The sequence below is a fragment of the Antennarius striatus genome, chromosome 2, assembly GCF_040054535.1.
Source record: "Antennarius striatus isolate MH-2024 chromosome 2, ASM4005453v1, whole genome shotgun sequence".
NCBI classification, from domain to species: Eukaryota; Metazoa; Chordata; class Actinopteri; order Lophiiformes; family Antennariidae; genus Antennarius; species Antennarius striatus.
In genome coordinates this window covers 19780786-19797933 of record NC_090777.1, presented here as the reverse complement: position 1 = coordinate 19797933, position 17148 = coordinate 19780786, and the positions used below count along the sequence as shown (strand labels likewise).

Genomic DNA, 17148 nt, shown 5'->3' with positions numbered 1-17148 from the left:
CTTTAGACATGAATATTTACACGAAATTATTTATCAAGTCGACATTTTCCAGAAGCCAGAGGGACTTCTCAGCTGCATAAGTTTGAGAGCCCTCTGGTGGAAATAAAGGTAGCAGCTGAATCAAGAAACTCAAAAGACTTGAGGAACGGAAAATAAGTTTAAAAAAACCCCACAATGAATTCTGGCAAAGGATTTTTTTTTTATTTGACATTAAACACATCCAATGACAGTGTGACAGTGTTTTTTGTCAAGTAAGACATGTTAGAAGTTATCGCACCATTGACTAGTTCAGAATGTCTTTGCTGCAGCTCGACAATGCATAGTGAACAGACAGTCATTGAGGTATACATTGTGGCCCTTGAGTTTTTTTTTTGTGTGAAAGATACTAATTTCATTACCTCACATGTACGACATTTTGTGCTTCAAATAAATCAGGAGGTTCGAAATGTACGACATTCCTCTCAACATGTCAATATGAAAAGCTGAAATAAATACTAAGATGGAGGTGATGAATAAGATTTGAATTGTCCACGTTGAGTTGCCTGTTTAAATGTGACAGCTGATGAAAACAGGCAATGACAAATAATTTTAAAACTGAGCTAGGAATGAAATGTTGGAAAATGTTGAATGGAAGAATGGCTTATTTTCACACAATAAGGACATCCAAGAAGAAAACTTCTTTGTTATGACATTGGAGGACAAAAGTCTCTCAACTTTCCCTTATTTAATAGCACCAATGTCTATTGAAAAGGCTGAAGGCCAACAGGAAACAATAAAACTTTATTAAAACTTGCCAGAGTGAAAGAGTAGTAACAAAGCAATCATCACACAGTAACTGAGAAGCTTTACTTTGTTATTGATGAGTAACTAAGGTGCCCCACATACCGGCTGGTATACATGTCCTCAGCGTCTGTCACTGGATGAAGTGGTTTACTGATGTGCTGTACTGTACAGTATGTCAAGCTGCTTTCAAATCAAACGAGCCGTTTGCAAAAGCTGTGCAGTTTTGAAGAAAGGACTACACCAGAAACATTGGTGAAACTCCTATAAAATATATTTGATTCCAATTTTGAAAGGAAAGAATTAAAATACAGTGGAGGCGACATATTTAAAACAAAAAGTTTTAAAAAAGAGATCAAATAAGATCATTTTTCTTACAAAAGACAAACCTTGTTGCACCAGAAAAGTCAAATGTCACTGTTGAACTGGACACACACAGACGTTCCCTCATCGACACACATGCACACACATAAAAGGATATCAGGGAAAGTGCACACTTCTCCCGCCAAAATGCGACCTTTTTGCTCTTTTCAAAATGTGATAAATTAAGAATTCAGAAAAATGCTGTCAAGTATGAAAGATCAGTCAAGTTTTTATCAACAAAGTTCATATCCATGTACACATTAGCACGAATAATACAGTATCTGATCTCTAAAATACAGTTACCGACATCCTATACCCTCTATGACTGCAAACTTTGAAAGGATTCTGATTTTTTTTTTTTTTTATCACCATTGTGTTACCGATTGCTGTTTATTCCTAATTTACTTTTTTCAGTGTTACAGACATTCACAAAGAATTGGCTTAAATGGTAATGATGAAATGAGAAAGGTATGAAAAACAAATATTTTGTAAAAAGAAAAATATCCCTCCCCACCTTCCTCTGAAAAGTCTTATATGAGTGAGCTCTGAGCTAAACACCAGCATGTGATTTCACATGTGAATATTGTGGGATAGTTCTTTACAGTGATAGAGCAGCTGAAAATGAGGGATGAAGCATGAAAACATTGAAGTTCCTCAAGTAAGGCAAAGTTTGTCCTTATTTTTGTTCTTTTGTAATATTCAACTTTTTACTGCACCAACGTATCTATAGATTTGGTGGTGCAGTAAAAAGGCACTGATTCGCCTTTTGATGATATATATTTATCTAACTGACAGTGAGGCTGATATTAAACAGGATGCTCTTGACTTTAACAACTGCAACTTGCAAAGCAAGAAAACTTGTTGGTTGTATCCTATTAAATTGTGCCTCATGCCGGCCTTAAAAAGCCCCCTTCCTGGCTTGTTTTGGAGCTTTTGGTAGTTTTACAAAGGCCTCATCACCAGACAGTTTGCTCTGCTGCAATGACTGTGACAACTAAGCAATCCCCATCTGCTCACGAAAACTAAACCAACACGGTTAAAAGCTCTGGAACAAACAAGGAGTGAGAAGCTGAATTTAGACAAATAATAAAGTAATAAACATAAGAAAATCTTTGAAAACCCCTCATTAAACAACGCTTAGAAAGATTCTTAAAGACAAAATTCAAAAATTGTGGCTGAAACTTGTGGTTGATCAAACAGAATACCGTAGTTTTTCACAACTTACAAGATTTAAAAAAATGGATAAAAGTACAAAATAATGTCATAGAAAAAATATTTTTCCATCTAGATGGATAGAAGAATCTTAGAACTCTGGAAGTACCTTGAAATCAGTGGTTAATGTTGCTAAAGGATTATTTGAATACTTAGCGCTTTGACTCGAGTGCAATGATACAGCATGAGAGGTAAAAGTGAGCTCTGTTGAACCAACCAGACCACTGCTGTGTTTTTCTTCCTCATCTTGTTGTTGTCCCGTGTTGAAGATCAGCATGCACACCTGAACACCACATACTGCCTCAACTCTGTTTTTGAAAATTGGTGCTTTTTGAAAATGTATTAGTTCTTTACAATCATAAGGACTACGTAATGGATCACACCCTACAATGACTTGGGATATTTGTGTTGCTATCCATCAAAGATCATATTTAACATCTAGTTTTGCATGTTTACTGTCCAATTTTTCTTTTCCACGCATCAACAGATAAGTTACGTGACATCTTACAATTTGTGATTGCTGATAGCATGTCTGTTCACAAACACAGAATGTGATGGGAGGGGAAAGCCATAGTGTACCTGGCAGGAAAGGAATTTGTCAGGTCTACAGCTATGGGATGCACTGACTGATGGGACGTTTTAATACTGATGTGGATGTGCTCTTTGAAGCAGCAAGCATAGTGTCCCCTTGAGACAGGTGAGAAAGGAAGTGGACTTGGAGATGCCGGGACTTAAAGTGCAAGAAGGGAAAGTTCCAGATTCTCACAGGAGTCCAATGTGCCACCCTGCCTTCAAAAATCAAGGGGGGGAATTGTGGCAGATTTGGGGGGATGGGGGGCGAATGAAGATGATGGTTCAGAAAGAAAAACTAGGAATGGAAAGAGGGGAGGATTTCCTTCTTAATAAAAAGAGTTCCAATAAAAACTATTTTAAAAGAATTAACCGGAGAAGTGGGATGCATAGAGAGGATGAAGATAACATGTCCTTCTGGTGATGATAAACAGACCTATCTTTTGATGGGAAAGAAACTATCCTCAACCCCAACAAAAGGCTACGTGAACCTAGACTGCAGCGGCTGAGCAGGTGGAAGAAATGGGGACAGTTTGTGAGGGGGAATCCCATTACAGTACTTGTACATTACTTGTGCATTCCCACATTCGGTTGGTATTTTGTATATGTGTCTGAGGTTTAACATCAGGGGTTACTATTGAATACACCCCATGTCCTCTCTCATGTCAGAGCCTGGCTCAGTGTTCTGCATGTTTATAAGTTGGCAAATGGCGATCACATGTTGTAGGCCACATAGATGGGGTCAAGTTGGTCTGCCAGGAAAGAGTCTCGCAGGTGCATCCTCTGCTTCTCCCCCCTTGAGTTGATGGGAATCACTCCTGGGTCTACGATGACCACCACCCCGACGATGAGGTGATGCTCCTCCAGGACCACATTGGTGACAAGGGGCACCAGGTCCAAGGCCTCCTGCTCCGAGCCGCTCAGCTCTGCCACCACCACCAGCAGGTTGGTCCATGTGAAGACGGCGCTGTGGAGATCAGTCAAATGATTTCTGTCACCGTATGAAACTTCAAACCTTCCTTAACGACTGTTTAAAGAATACGTTGTGGATACAAGAAGCTCCATCAGTCAGAGGCTCACCTTTCTGCGATGCTGCGGTGAGCTCGGGATACGGACGTCTCAATGTCGATAGGGTGATAGCGGAGCCCTCGCAACTCCAGTGTTTCATCGAGGGAACCCACCACAAACAAGGCATCATGACGATCTGTAGCAGAAAAATGCCAAAGAAATTCAATATTTTTGGTTATATAGGTTGTGAAATATGAGAGAAAAATTCTAAGACGTGGTTTTAGTGAGCAGCTATTATTTTCAAACCAACTTGAATTTGTTCTTGACACATTTGTATTCTCACAACAATAAAACCAAAATAATTACAGACCAATGACAGTCTAGTTCACTCCACTCTTCCTGCTTTGTTAACCAGTTCATAACAGATGGGAGGTGTCGTATACAGAACAGAAGAAAGCCCTGAAACAACTTCCTTCCCCCAGGCAAAAGTACTTGACCAGCACTGCAGGTTAATCTCTTCTTACCTCCACTTGCATCCAGCAGCTCAGTCCTCTTGATGAAGCCCAGGTAGCCCGTCCTGGCCCAGAGAGTGTGGGGCTCCCCGAAGCTGAGTCTGGTGTTAAAATGATCCGCCTGCAGGCTTTCCTCACCATAGATTGTGTAGTAGCCACTGGCACTGTGAATGCTGCTTACCCAGATCTGAACACAACAGAAAAAAGGTGAATGAGGTCTGGTCTGTGGTTTGTGCATTTCTAGAACCTTTGGATGTTTTTACAGTAAATCAGTTATCAGTCAAATGAATTGATTACTGTGTGATTTTTGTATCTGTGTATGAGAAATAACTCAATTGAAAACTCACCTCCCCTAGATGTGAATCTCCCAGAGGGCCTCTGGTTTCTGGGTTGACAATGATGACCCTCACTCCTGGAAGAATCTTAGCGCAGAACATAAATATAGAATTTATTCTCAGGGTAGTTGGATCTACGGATGAAGAGCCAATCGTCCAACAACCAGTAGGTTGGCAGTCAGATCCTCAGCTCCAGCTCTGTATAATTGTGTGTGTGCGTGTGTTTGTGCGTGTGTCATGTGTGTCATGTGACATTTTGAGTGGCTGGTAGGCTAGAAAAAGCACTATATAAACTCAGTTCCATTCAGGAATAATGGAACCACATCTATTGGCTCTCTGGATCTGTGGAAAGCACAGACCTCCCACACGCGCCTTTTTAGTCAATAATCAATACTCACTGTTCCTGACTCCATGAGGGGAAGACTCTGTGGTGCTCCTCGTTCCACCAACCTCACTCTAAAAGAAACACACACAAAAACAGTGTGTAAATCATTCTGAACCACGTGACAACTACAGTGATTGATCCCAGGGTTCCCAGTCTACCTGTCGTGACGCAGAGACTTCATGTCAACATAGACGGTGGAGGGGTCTGGGCCAGCAGTGCCCTGAGGACACAGAAGGGACAGTAAACCTCATGAAATGGAAGAAAGTTAAATCAACATATAATTTTTAATGGTTTTATTTGGACCCTTCAGATGCTCAATATGATATCATTAAGTAATTTAACAATTGCAACTGTTATCACACATTGTACCAATAAATATAAATACAAATATAAATATGTAAATATAAATATACATTTTGCAGGTCATCAGACAAGTCAGCGTGTATGAGTATGAGCCCAACCTGCAGACAGATAGCCAGATTGACCCTGGAGCCGAAGGCGGTGCTGACAGCGCGTGATGACAGGCCGAGATCTTTGAACAGCTTGGAGAACGACTGAGTGAGAGCGAGGCGAGGACGCTCCTCTGCTATCACCACACAGCTTCGCACACATGACAGATTCAGGCCCCGCGCCTGGACACAAACAAAGCTGATGGTTATTCTCACAATGAACACAAACCTGAACTCAAATGCAGTATTGACCAATGAGCTCTGCGCTAGTCGATACAAATGGGAATTGCAGAATCATTTTGGGTGTGTTGAATGAGATTGTGACCTTCAACATCTCTGTCTGGGTGCCCAGGCCTTTAGTGCAGAGCTCCATGACAGAGTAGGAGCAGAATGTGTCTCTGATCTTGTACTGACTGAGCGTGCTCAGCCACACAGGCAGTGAGCTCTCCAGCTCCAAGGGAGGAATAAGGATTGACTGGTGACCTGAGTAAACACTGAGCCAAAACAAACAGCAATTACAACAACGCCACATTTACAGAAATAGCATGTTGTATCATGTCTGTGTGTGTGTGTGTCTGTGTGTGTGTGCATCTGCGCTACCTGGAGAGGCACCACAGGACGAAGCCTAGGCCGCAGTATGGGTCCAGGCAGATGGCTATTTGGCGTGAGGAGTAGAGCTCACACTGCAGCTTAATGGAGCGGCACAAAGTACTGACTGCAGCATGAGACATCTGGCCAAGAGCACACATTAAAATCTGCATCAGCATGTCAGGTAGATATCCACACATTTCATCTGGTCACTTTAAGGCGACACAGTTCCCAACAACAACAGCAACTGCCTAATGTCCACATTTTTAATTGTATGAAAATCTTCCATCCTTCATGATCCAAATTTCAATTGCACCTTATTTTATTTACCGTAGCTAAATGGACGTTCTTTATATATTATATAGTTATATCTTCATTTATTCTCAGGAAAAAAAAAAATCCATAGATCTTGACAAGACAAAGTCAGGTATAACAACCATGCTGGTATCTATGAAAGTGGATTATTATTATTATAAATCAAAATTTGGCTGTAGTGGATTTACATATTAACATATGTAAATCCGCTACACATTATCGCAAGTAACAAGGGAATACTGTATTTCTCTTGCTGCGGGTCATTCCAGTTGTTCAATGTTGTAGAAAAAGGATTTTTATGTTGAAGAAATGTACCTTTACTCCAGTCAACATGCCAGTGGTGGACACACTAAAGTCCAGGTAGGCCAACATTTCAGCCGTGGGAGGCTTATAAATGTGGGGAGGCCGCTTTCTGGGGAGATCGTCTGGAAGGAGGGAGGAGTTTATTTTACGACTGGATAAAATAAAAAGCATTCATTCACTTTCTCTAATCTTAGTGAATCAGTGTTACTGTGCTATTCAGAATAGATTGTAACTTAATATTCAAGCATTTCTTTTCTGTGAAGCAGCAATTATGTATTTTCATGTATGCGGAGCATACTTTCGGATATTATATGCTAGACTTAGTTTCTCCCAAATACTTCCAAAAATTTACTTCTGGAGTCAGGTCAGATGAGTTTTCATCGATGATGGTGGTTATTTAACAACAGCCGTAATGATCGCAAACGTTTTTTGTCTTTTGTTTTTGCTATTCTTGAAAAACACGTACACAGAAGCTACACTCTATGCACTAGGCACACAAAGCCACACAACTTGGGTAAAGCCTCCTGGCTACTCTAACTCCAGCAGATCAACAGTTTTTTTCACCTGTATCAATGATGGTTGGCCATGTCTTGATGTTGACACTGGCAGCAGCCTCCCTGGACCTGAGGATCCTCATGAGGGGCTGAGTCGTGAGGATGCAGGCTGCTTTGCTCACCTGTACAAACCCAAAAATTAAACAAGTTCATTTAAAGACACAAATTACAGTTTTATACCCAAACTACTTACAGTTGATGAACTGTACATTTATTAACCATTATTATCGTCTGGTAATCCCTGGTTAACGATCATTTAACAGAAACACTAGTAATTGTTTTCATGGTGTCTACTCACATCAATGATCATTCGGACAGTGGGGAGAGTAGCAGACAGGTTCTGTGGGTGGGGGGGCCTCACTGTCACAGGAATGACCCCTGCATAAAGGCAGCCATAGAAGGCAGCTATCAGGTCGACACCTGCAAGAATAAGGACAAAAAATATGGTATTTTAGTCTCTGTGTGTGTGTGTGTGTGTGTGTGTGTGTGTGTGTGTGTGTGTGTGTGTGTGTGTGTGTGTGTGTGTGTGTGTGTGTGTGTGTGTGTGTGTAGAATACATTTTTACCTGGGGGATAAAGCAGCACCACATTGTCTCCAGTGTTTAGACCTCCTCTCTCCATGAGGGTCGCTGTAATTTTCTCTGCTCTCTTGTGCAGCTGAGCACACGTGGCTGTGCACACTGCCACCCCCTACAGGAAAGAGGAAGTACTGCTCTACTCACACTGATAATGGATAACATCAGACCTTCGTTACAAGGACGTACCATGTTATTTGTACCGGTACGATCCTTGACATATTGTTAATTTTAGAATTGTGTGTGTTTATTTTACCTTTGCATTGAGCAGCACATACAGAACATGGTCTGGGTCAGTTTGAGCTCTCCATTGCAGAGATTCAGACAAGAACTGGTGCTGTAGATGTCAAGATACATCATGTAAACATCAAAGTGACCTTAATACACGTATTGCATGACTTAAAGCACACACACAAGGCTGCATCGGTAACAATTAATACTCCATGTAAAAATAAAAAACAGATAGAAACAGAGGCTGGCCTGTGAACACATATACATGTTTCAACAACAGCCATAAATAAATGGTCCTCTTTCTGACAACAGACCTGTTTGTTAACATTTGAAAAAAGACACAAAATACATTTTGTGATGCTTATGAAATGACGCACATATTCACAACATAGGACATAGAAATATCCAGAGAAGGCTTTTGCCAAGTGCAGGGTCATGCTGGGGCCATCTGTAGCTGGTAGGAGGCAATTGGAGCCCCTTTTGACTCCTAGCACACTATCAACGATCCAAAAGGTTACAGAAATTTTGCTTGGAAAGAAGTTTAGCCATGCTACACGTCAGAGCATCACAGAGATCACAGCAAGCAGCAGTACACATGGACATGTTGCTAATCGACATTTTTATTCTTGGATTTATTACAATAAATAATAATAAATATCAAATGTATGCTTTCGTAGCCTACACTGTTCTGATTTGTCATAAATGTCTACTGTATGTTTCGTTAACACACGACATTGAAAATTATATTATAGCAAAATCTTTTGTTCAGCGGGTCAAATCCCATTCTTAAAAGTGATATGAGAGAATTATGAGACCCTAATGGCTGTAGGGTGGGACTACTTCTGTTGTATTATTGTGTGTTGGTTTTCAGCGTGTCCTGCTGGCACCTGGACAGTCACCTCTGTCTGTCCATCAGTGGCCAGAAGGATATCACTGCTGTAAAAGCACATCTGACTGACAGAAGAAGCACAGGCGGAGACAGCTGGAGGCCCGACTAGAGCCTTACCATCATGGTGGGCCACACACAGAGCTAAAACCCAACTCCAGCAAAGTCAAGGCAGAACAACAACAAGAGATTTTAAATAAAACGTCAGTATGTTTTCCACTGTTACAGGGTCATCTGCAGCTTGGTCACGACATTCACAGAATTTCAAGTATTAACAACAAACTTCATAAGATATTATTATTATTACTTTACCAGCATTTGGCTCATGGATGGAGCTACTTTTGTGCTTTGTCTCATAGTTTGCCTATCACATCATAATCAAACTTATCAAAACAGATGTTTTATATTAATAGAATATTAACTGCAGCTCAAATACAGTGTGCCAGTGAATATAGTATATTGTTTACAAATTTACTAGTCATACTTAGAGACTGCTGCAGAAAAGACAACTCAGAATAGTACAGAAGTGTTGAATAGATCATTAAAGAGCAGTGGTCCACTGTACCATAGTGGTTAGGGGCGGCAGTGGCTCAGTGGTAGAGTGGGCGGTAGAGCGGGTCGTCCAATGTTCTGAGATCGGCGGTTCCCGCTCCCGCCCAAAAAAACACCTGGAGTGTGAGCTGATAGGGGGAGGTGTCAGCTCACCTCCGGAGCACTGCCGAGGCGCCCTTGAGAAAAGCGGCATCCCCTTTTACAAGTTGCTCATTTGGGGCTGCCCGCCGCAAAGGGGCTGCCTACCACTCTACCTCCCCCTGAATGTGTACAGGCCCCCTGTGTGTGTGTGTGTGTGTGTGTGTGTGTGTGTGTGTGTGTGTGTGTGTGTGTGTGTGTGTGCGCACGCGCGTGTGTGTGTGTGCTACAGGGGCCTGTACAAACTAACATGTATGCACGTGTTTGAAGTATTTACTAACTAGAGTGTGCTCTTAATTTCCCTTCAAGGATCAGACCAGTGTATTAACTTAAAAAAAAATTTTTTTAATGATAATTGTGACCTGTGTGTGGTTTAGCATCTGTGTGTTAATCAGCACCTTTCGGATCACATCTTGGTCTTCCAAAACCCCCAGCTCTCTGCCCGTTGCCTGGGCGACCCGTTTCCCTGCCACCAAGTTGCCGACCAGCATAGAAGCAGGACCAACATCCACTGAAGAGACCAGAGAAGAGGTAGAGTCACACCAACAGCACAAACCACATAATATATAATATTTCCACAATGTCATTCCCAGCTATGATGCTGAATAGCCACCATTATGAGATACAGACTGAAGTGGAGTACCGGGCTGTTTCTGGCGTGGTTTGGGCAGGTTGGTGACACAGGTGTGAGGACACATGAGGATGTTACAAGGGTGGAGATTTCCCTCCAGAAAGTTCTGCTTGGTTTCACAGATGTGGATTCCTCCAAGGGGCGTCTTTGGGAGGGTGTTAGCTGGGACAAGTGCGAGGCAATATAGGCCAACCTGGTGGATACTGTCAATGGCCTGAGAAAAGAATAGTGATAAAGTTTAATGAATGCAAAATTATCATAAAGTACAAAAAATATATAAAGATTTACAAAGTTAAATGGGGAATCACAAAGATAAAGAGTTTGTGGCCCTGAATATCATAGTGACAAAAAATATTGGCTGATATATTTATGTGATGTACCTGCAGTACTCGACTCATCCACTGGAAGCTGTCCTCTTCACTGGCGTCGGGCCTTTGTTCTGCCACAATCACTATCCTCTCATCATAAAACACCGTCACAGAAAACACAGCAATCCTGTTTGAAATTTCAAAAAAAAAAAACAATGAATGAGAAATCTTTCAGCATCAAGACACAGCAAAAAGCTGTCAAATGACAAGGGGATGGTTCAGTCTCGCAGTTATTTTTCTTTCTCAACAATAAAATATCAAAAATGTGAACTGTTCTGATTGTGTTCATCTTTGCCCCCTGTTATCAGCAGTCAGCATCTCACCTGCCCCTGTAAACTGTTTTGACCGGCTCCACTGCTAATGCTGTGGCCACAAGGTCATCAGCGTTATGGCGGCGTCCGCTAACCATTAGCAGCCCCTCAATCTTCCCCACAACAAACACCAGACTACCCTGTGGAGAAGAGAGTTTCACACACCAAGGAAAACATGGGTCATACTGCTTTGTTTCTACAACCAAATAAAAAACTAACTCTTTATCTGCTTATACATGTCTTACCGGTCCTACAAATCCAAGTAGACCGGTCCGAGTGAAAGGAATTTCTCCAATTGGCGCTCCAGCTTGGTTGACAGGGATCACCTGAAAATCAATGAAATCAAAATATGACCGAAATAAACAATTGGCAGTTCAGATGATGGAGTTTAAATTTTATTTTCAGTTTGATTTGTCACTTAAAATATTGAAATAAAAATTCGTATTGGACAAAATCACGCTTAGAGGTCTAATTGGGAAGTAGGATCTCATGAAGCCTGCTATGAGTCAAAGTCTCTGATGACAAGGGCGCCATCTAGTGGATTAAATGAACAAGTGTCATTCTTTCTAATTAATATTCTGTTGGTCCTAAAATGAGTAATATTACATCTAATGACAAACTCTACAACATTTAAATGAGGGATCACCAGATTCAAGTTCTCAAGTGTTAACATAACAGTTTGGCAGAACTTTGACTTGCTGGGCTGCTACAAACTCCATCCAGGATGTTGACAGAATCAAATAGTTGGGTTGTAAAGTCTGACAGACCTCAAACGTGTTCTTGGTGACACCTGGCAGGCCATAGTACATGGTGCCTCCAGCTCGAGAGTTGATCACAATTTCTCCTATTTCATCTGTCTTGCACAGCTGAGGAGGCCCGTCTGGTTTCACAATGCACATCAGAGCTGAAACACAATCAGGTCATAACATAAATGTTTATTTATATAACTTATTTGTGATGAAGATAGGATGAAATAAGGATATAGTAAACATGGCTCTTCTTTAATATCAATTAAAATTGATAAGAGTGGCTAACCCCCAGGAATGATGTGGCCCACATCTTGAACAGTGAGTGCGGAGTTCTTGTCTTCTGTGTTCACCCTGATCACACCATGGCTAAGCCCACCCATGGACAATATGGCCCTGGCAGGTAGAGGAGCTCCTCGAACACCGGGCCTGCAGAGTGACCAGAAGGGTAAACTGGCTTGAGAGGATGGCATCAAATGGTAAAACATTGTTAAGCACTAGTGAAGTGCAAAACAAGTCTCCATTTCTGATCCTTTTCACTTCCTGCTTCAAGTTAGTCAGTTATATAATGACTGCCTGCATGCCAATAAACATCCTTTATTTTTCAAAGCCAATCAAATTACATGCAAATAAATTGCACTGGTTTTGAACTCTCCAACATCACAGCCAGTCATTCCTTGAATATAAGAGCTTGTGAATGTAGTACCTGCGTATGGCCACAGTTAGGGCCTCAGGAGAGGTGGCACATGGACAGATCACCTCAGGCTTCAGACCATGAGATTGAAACACATTCAGGAAGGCATCACATGATGACACAGACCCTGTAAAAATGGATTGGTCAAAAAATGTTATCAAAACAAACCAAAACAAATAAAAAAATGTCTGCAGAGTCGATCTTCTTTAAATAGTCCAAGCTGAGTGACTCACATGGGTTTGCTCCATCTGCCACAATAAGCATGCGTATGGACGACAAGTTGGTGTCTCTCTGGTCCTTGTGGGCCATCATGGCCCAGTGGAGGTCACGGCATTTCACCAAGGCCACACGTGCTGTCAGAAGGTGAATATGTTCAGCGGGGTGCACTTATATAATGTTGTTACCATTTAAATTTATACATTTCAGATTGGCTACACTGCTTGTCCTTTAAATGTACTGTGATCTTAAGTAGGCTTATATTACAAATTTGAATTATGACACTTTAATGCCTGTTCACACAATATGTAAACCAAGAAAACTAAATTACACAAATATAGCATGGTATTGACTCGACTCAGCTTTGTTATCAAGTACTATTCAAGGGGTTGTTTCAATTAGCAGTGTAGCAGAAAGAAGTATCTTTGCAGAATCAATGGTAGTAAAAGGTTTTAAATGACCTTTTACTACCTTCTGAAGTGATACCCGGTACCTAGCAGTGCTATGTACCATATAACAGAACGCCAAAAAAAGGCGTGTTGAGTCAAGCCGGTACCACACAAAGAAAACGTGACTTGGATATTGGCTGAACCTTTGTGAATGTGGACCCTCTGAACCCACGACATGGGACATGCTTTCATGACAGCGTAGGGCACTGTGATGGTGTGGATTCTATTCATAACACTCTGGAAAAAAAACACACATATTGGCAATGTAAAATTATGTGACATTACCAAATTACAAGGTTAACTTGGATAAGCAGCACAAACTGCTTCAATCATTCTCACCGTTAATACACCATGCCACATGCCCATATCTTTCTTGCAGTCCAATACATTGACCAGTGTCTCCCCTAGAACAGAAAAGACAAAAGCATCAGAAAAAATGTTGCCGATCAGCACTTTACTGTATAAATACGACATAATACTATAAAAAATTATGTGATCAAATAAAGGAAATTCTCTCTTTAACAATGATCTTCAGCTAATCTTAATCTAAGACTCTGACCTTCACAGTAATTACAGGCCTGTGTCAGGGCTTGACAGTGGGTCAGCATGGAGATCTTGGATACTGCTACTCCCATCACTGTTCCCTCCTTACTGGCTTTGTACTTTGGTTATAGAAACACACAAACACATTGGCAATTTTGGATGAAAACACTATTATAATGATAATATCAGATACATTTTTCAGATGTAAAGTACGCACATCACAACTCTTTTGAAATAAATATTTTTTTAAAATACACTTTTAAAGGTTTTTAAAAAAACTAAAAGGTTTCAAACTTGAGGGTGAACAATAAGAATAAATGGAGAGAAAATCAACAATAAAATATAGCAGATTTATATACATACCTGTATATATATATATATATATATATATATGTATATATATATGGCAGGTTTTCAAGAATTAGTCAATATAGAATACAACCATGAAATACCTGCCTTGGGTGTGTTTTCACATTGTAAAAATGTATTTAATGTTTTGATGCTTCATGATGTGGAATTAATAAGCTGTCCAAAAACTATTGCATTTCGTCAAAATTTTAAAATTCTGTAGATATCAAGAAATCCCTCTCTAACACCAGAGAGATATGCACATAATGTTCACCAGTAATGAAAAATTACTGAAAACATTGAGTATGCCCGGAAAACCTCTTATGCAACAAATTCAACATTACAAATTAGTCCAAAAATAATTTTCAACCATGAACACAACTAAAATACAAATGTTTGTGAAAGGCAAAAGGCATAATTCTGCAGTACTTGGTTCAGTATACAAAAATCACAATCCAAAAACAAAATATGATGGACAAACAGACAAGAAAGACAGAATCCATTTCTCTTCCCCCATTCTCATTTTGTTAGTGATGAGGGGATAATTAGCTTAACAACTAAAGCCCAAATACTAAAATGTGAATTCACGTGATGAAGCATACTTCTATGTAGGCAGTGTCTGTGTTGGCAGTGGGGATGTGAGGCTGCCAGTCTTTGGATGGTTTGGTCAGATACTTGGTGTCCGTCACTACCCATTTCATCCTTGGCCATCCTGGTAAACACAAACATACAGAAATATTAAAGCAAACACAAAGCTCCAGTTTTGAAGGACAGTACACTACAACCATATTAACACTGGCCGCAGAACCCCCTCACATATAGGCCAAAATTGGCGACTAAATATGACATTGTGTATTCCGTTCAATGAGTTGATCTAATGGCTCCAATAAGCATTGATGCATGAGGAACTGCTGTTGCAGAATTTGTCTCGACTGACCTTTGAACTGGATGATCTCTCCATTTGGTGTCTTGGGCAACCCTTTGAGACATACCTCACTCGTCAATGCCAGACTAACACCACAGCTGCCCAGCAGGAAGCCAATCTGCTGGCTGCCTGCATCCTATGGAGAGAGACAAGACTTCTGACACACAAGGAGAGGCTAGTAGAGCTAAGAAGATGGGACCATGAAAAGCCACTCGGGCAATTCAGCAGTGAACATTTTGCTTAAAATAAGTCCATATTTCTCTTACAAATTATATACACCTTATAGAAGTACACATAAAAGCAGAGGCACACATATGGTATTAAACAGCTTTATGCCGATTCGGCATCATGGTCATACTGAAAACATCCTTCGTCTATGAACAGTATTAATGAATGTTGATATCAAAATCCTTACCCCTTACATTAATATAATAATATCCTTACCCCTTACATTAATATAATTTTGATAATTATAGTAATGCAGTTCAGTTGTGTTTGCATGAAAGCACCTGGCTTATTGAACATTTCTGAGTGTGTGCTATTCTAATTTGATTGATACACAATGTCTGACCTTTAATTGCCTCTGGACATTAATCAAGATTTACATTGGATTTCTTTATTTCTCAGTTATAACCACAGGGGAATTCATTTGACAACAGGTGTAGTTACCTGTCGAGACAGCGGCACTTCAATAGGCACAGGGATGACCTCGGCTAACAGGCAACCATAGAAAGCCACCCAGAACATGCCGGGATCACTGTTTGGATATACCAAAGCCACCTGAGAAACAAAGAAACACATTCTCAGTGATGTCAGCCTTTACAGTTCACATGCCAAGTGGAGAAGGAAAAGTCTCCTACCCGATCTCCAGGTTGCAGGACCGGTTCTGTCTTGGTGCCCAATTTGTTTAGCAGCGTATAAGCCAGTTTCAGACTGCGGCTCCATAGTTTACCTGTGGAGAAGGAATGACACAAAAGAAAGTCTTTAAATTGTGTGTTTGTTTTCCTTGAATTAATGTTGTATAACTGATCAACGAGTGTTGAACTCCACAACCCACTTTAGCTTCACACAAGAGAAAATGTAGGTGTTACTCTGCTAAAGCCAACAATATTATTCAGTTGAGCCAGCCCACATGTTACATCTCACATCTATGTTTGGTGAAGAAGTTAAAATGAACTTAATAAACTGAGAAAATGAACAAAACCCTTTGCTGTTTCCAGTCCATGTCAAACTTTTAACGTTGCTGACCGTATGTGAGTGTGTAGAGGGGTTTGCCGGTGACATCCAGAGCAGTGAGGGCTGGGCTCTTGGCCTGGGTGGCCCCCCAGCGGGCCAGGGCAGCTTGCAGGGCAGGAGGCCAGTTACTGACCACTCCGAGGGGCTCCCCCTTTACCGGGATGATTTGACGTCCCTCTGGCTTTGGAGTGTTGGGGTCCGGCTGTGGCACTGCACATCAGAGGAATAGATAATTAGAATTAGCTATGACAAAAGGTGCAGGACTGCAGGAACGTGTATGCATGAATATACATATATTTACACATACTGTATACGTATATGTAGGTGGGTATACATTGGTTTTGTTATTTGCTTATATTGTTTGTGACGGTGGCTGTTCTTGTTTGTCCAGGGGTACATACATACATACATATATACGTATATACTGTATGTGTATACATATATACCTGTATACATATATATACGAGCAACTTTTACAATTTATGAAAGTCATGCAATTTGTGAATCATTCATATTTATATATGAAAAGGTGCAAAGTTATAACTTAAAATTTTTTAACTCTTTCAATTTTTAGGACAAAGGGAAAAACTGGGCATAATGTTTGTCTCTCACCTTCAACTATCTCTTCAGAGTCATCAACAAAGAACTCGCTGAGCGGCGGTCTCTTTGGTCGTTTCAGCGTGTTTAAAAGCTGCTGGATCTTGGTAGACACTCTGCTGTTGACAGGCACGCCTGGACAAACAAGAACAGCCACCGTCACAAACAATATACACAAATAACAAAACCAATGTATGCCCACCTACATATGAATTCTCTATTAACACACATTTCCACTCAATCACACACTCATACGGGCAGAATGCTACAAACAAGCTCACATCCAGGAACAAAAATCAGCAGCAGGAAAGATTCAAAAGGGACGCTAG

The 17148-nt window shown here is 40.8% G+C and overlaps 1 protein-coding gene across 2 annotated transcripts in view; it reads right to left on the bottom strand.

Annotated features, from left to right (window-relative positions):
* Positions 1-758: 758 nt before the first annotated feature.
* Positions 759-17148, bottom strand: part of dip2ba (disco-interacting protein 2 homolog Ba) — a 39806-nt gene continuing 23416 nt past the window's right edge. For both annotated transcript variants that reach the window (XM_068327609.1, XM_068327615.1), the window contains exons 7-38: positions 16835-16954; positions 16235-16432; positions 15847-15938; positions 15656-15766; positions 14999-15122; positions 14664-14773; positions 13730-13832; positions 13510-13574; positions 13314-13407; positions 12739-12858; positions 12518-12632; positions 12101-12240; positions 11833-11969; positions 11311-11391; positions 11078-11205; positions 10767-10881; positions 10399-10600; positions 10154-10266; positions 8205-8285; positions 7940-8063; positions 7673-7794; positions 7385-7496; positions 6833-6942; positions 6215-6345; positions 5940-6108; positions 5627-5797; positions 5324-5385; positions 5179-5236; positions 4793-4867; positions 4458-4632; positions 4006-4129; positions 759-3892 (exon numbers count right to left, since the gene is read on the bottom strand). In XM_068327609.1, coding sequence (XP_068183710.1) covers positions 3640-3892; positions 4006-4129; positions 4458-4632; positions 4793-4867; positions 5179-5236; positions 5324-5385; positions 5627-5797; positions 5940-6108; positions 6215-6345; positions 6833-6942; positions 7385-7496; positions 7673-7794; positions 7940-8063; positions 8205-8285; positions 10154-10266; positions 10399-10600; positions 10767-10881; positions 11078-11205; positions 11311-11391; positions 11833-11969; positions 12101-12240; positions 12518-12632; positions 12739-12858; positions 13314-13407; positions 13510-13574; positions 13730-13832; positions 14664-14773; positions 14999-15122; positions 15656-15766; positions 15847-15938; positions 16235-16432; positions 16835-16954 — 3935 coding nt within the window. In that variant the 3' untranslated portion in view covers positions 759-3639. The remainder of the gene's footprint in view (positions 3893-4005; positions 4130-4457; positions 4633-4792; positions 4868-5178; positions 5237-5323; positions 5386-5626; positions 5798-5939; positions 6109-6214; positions 6346-6832; positions 6943-7384; positions 7497-7672; positions 7795-7939; positions 8064-8204; positions 8286-10153; positions 10267-10398; positions 10601-10766; positions 10882-11077; positions 11206-11310; positions 11392-11832; positions 11970-12100; positions 12241-12517; positions 12633-12738; positions 12859-13313; positions 13408-13509; positions 13575-13729; positions 13833-14663; positions 14774-14998; positions 15123-15655; positions 15767-15846; positions 15939-16234; positions 16433-16834; positions 16955-17148) is intronic.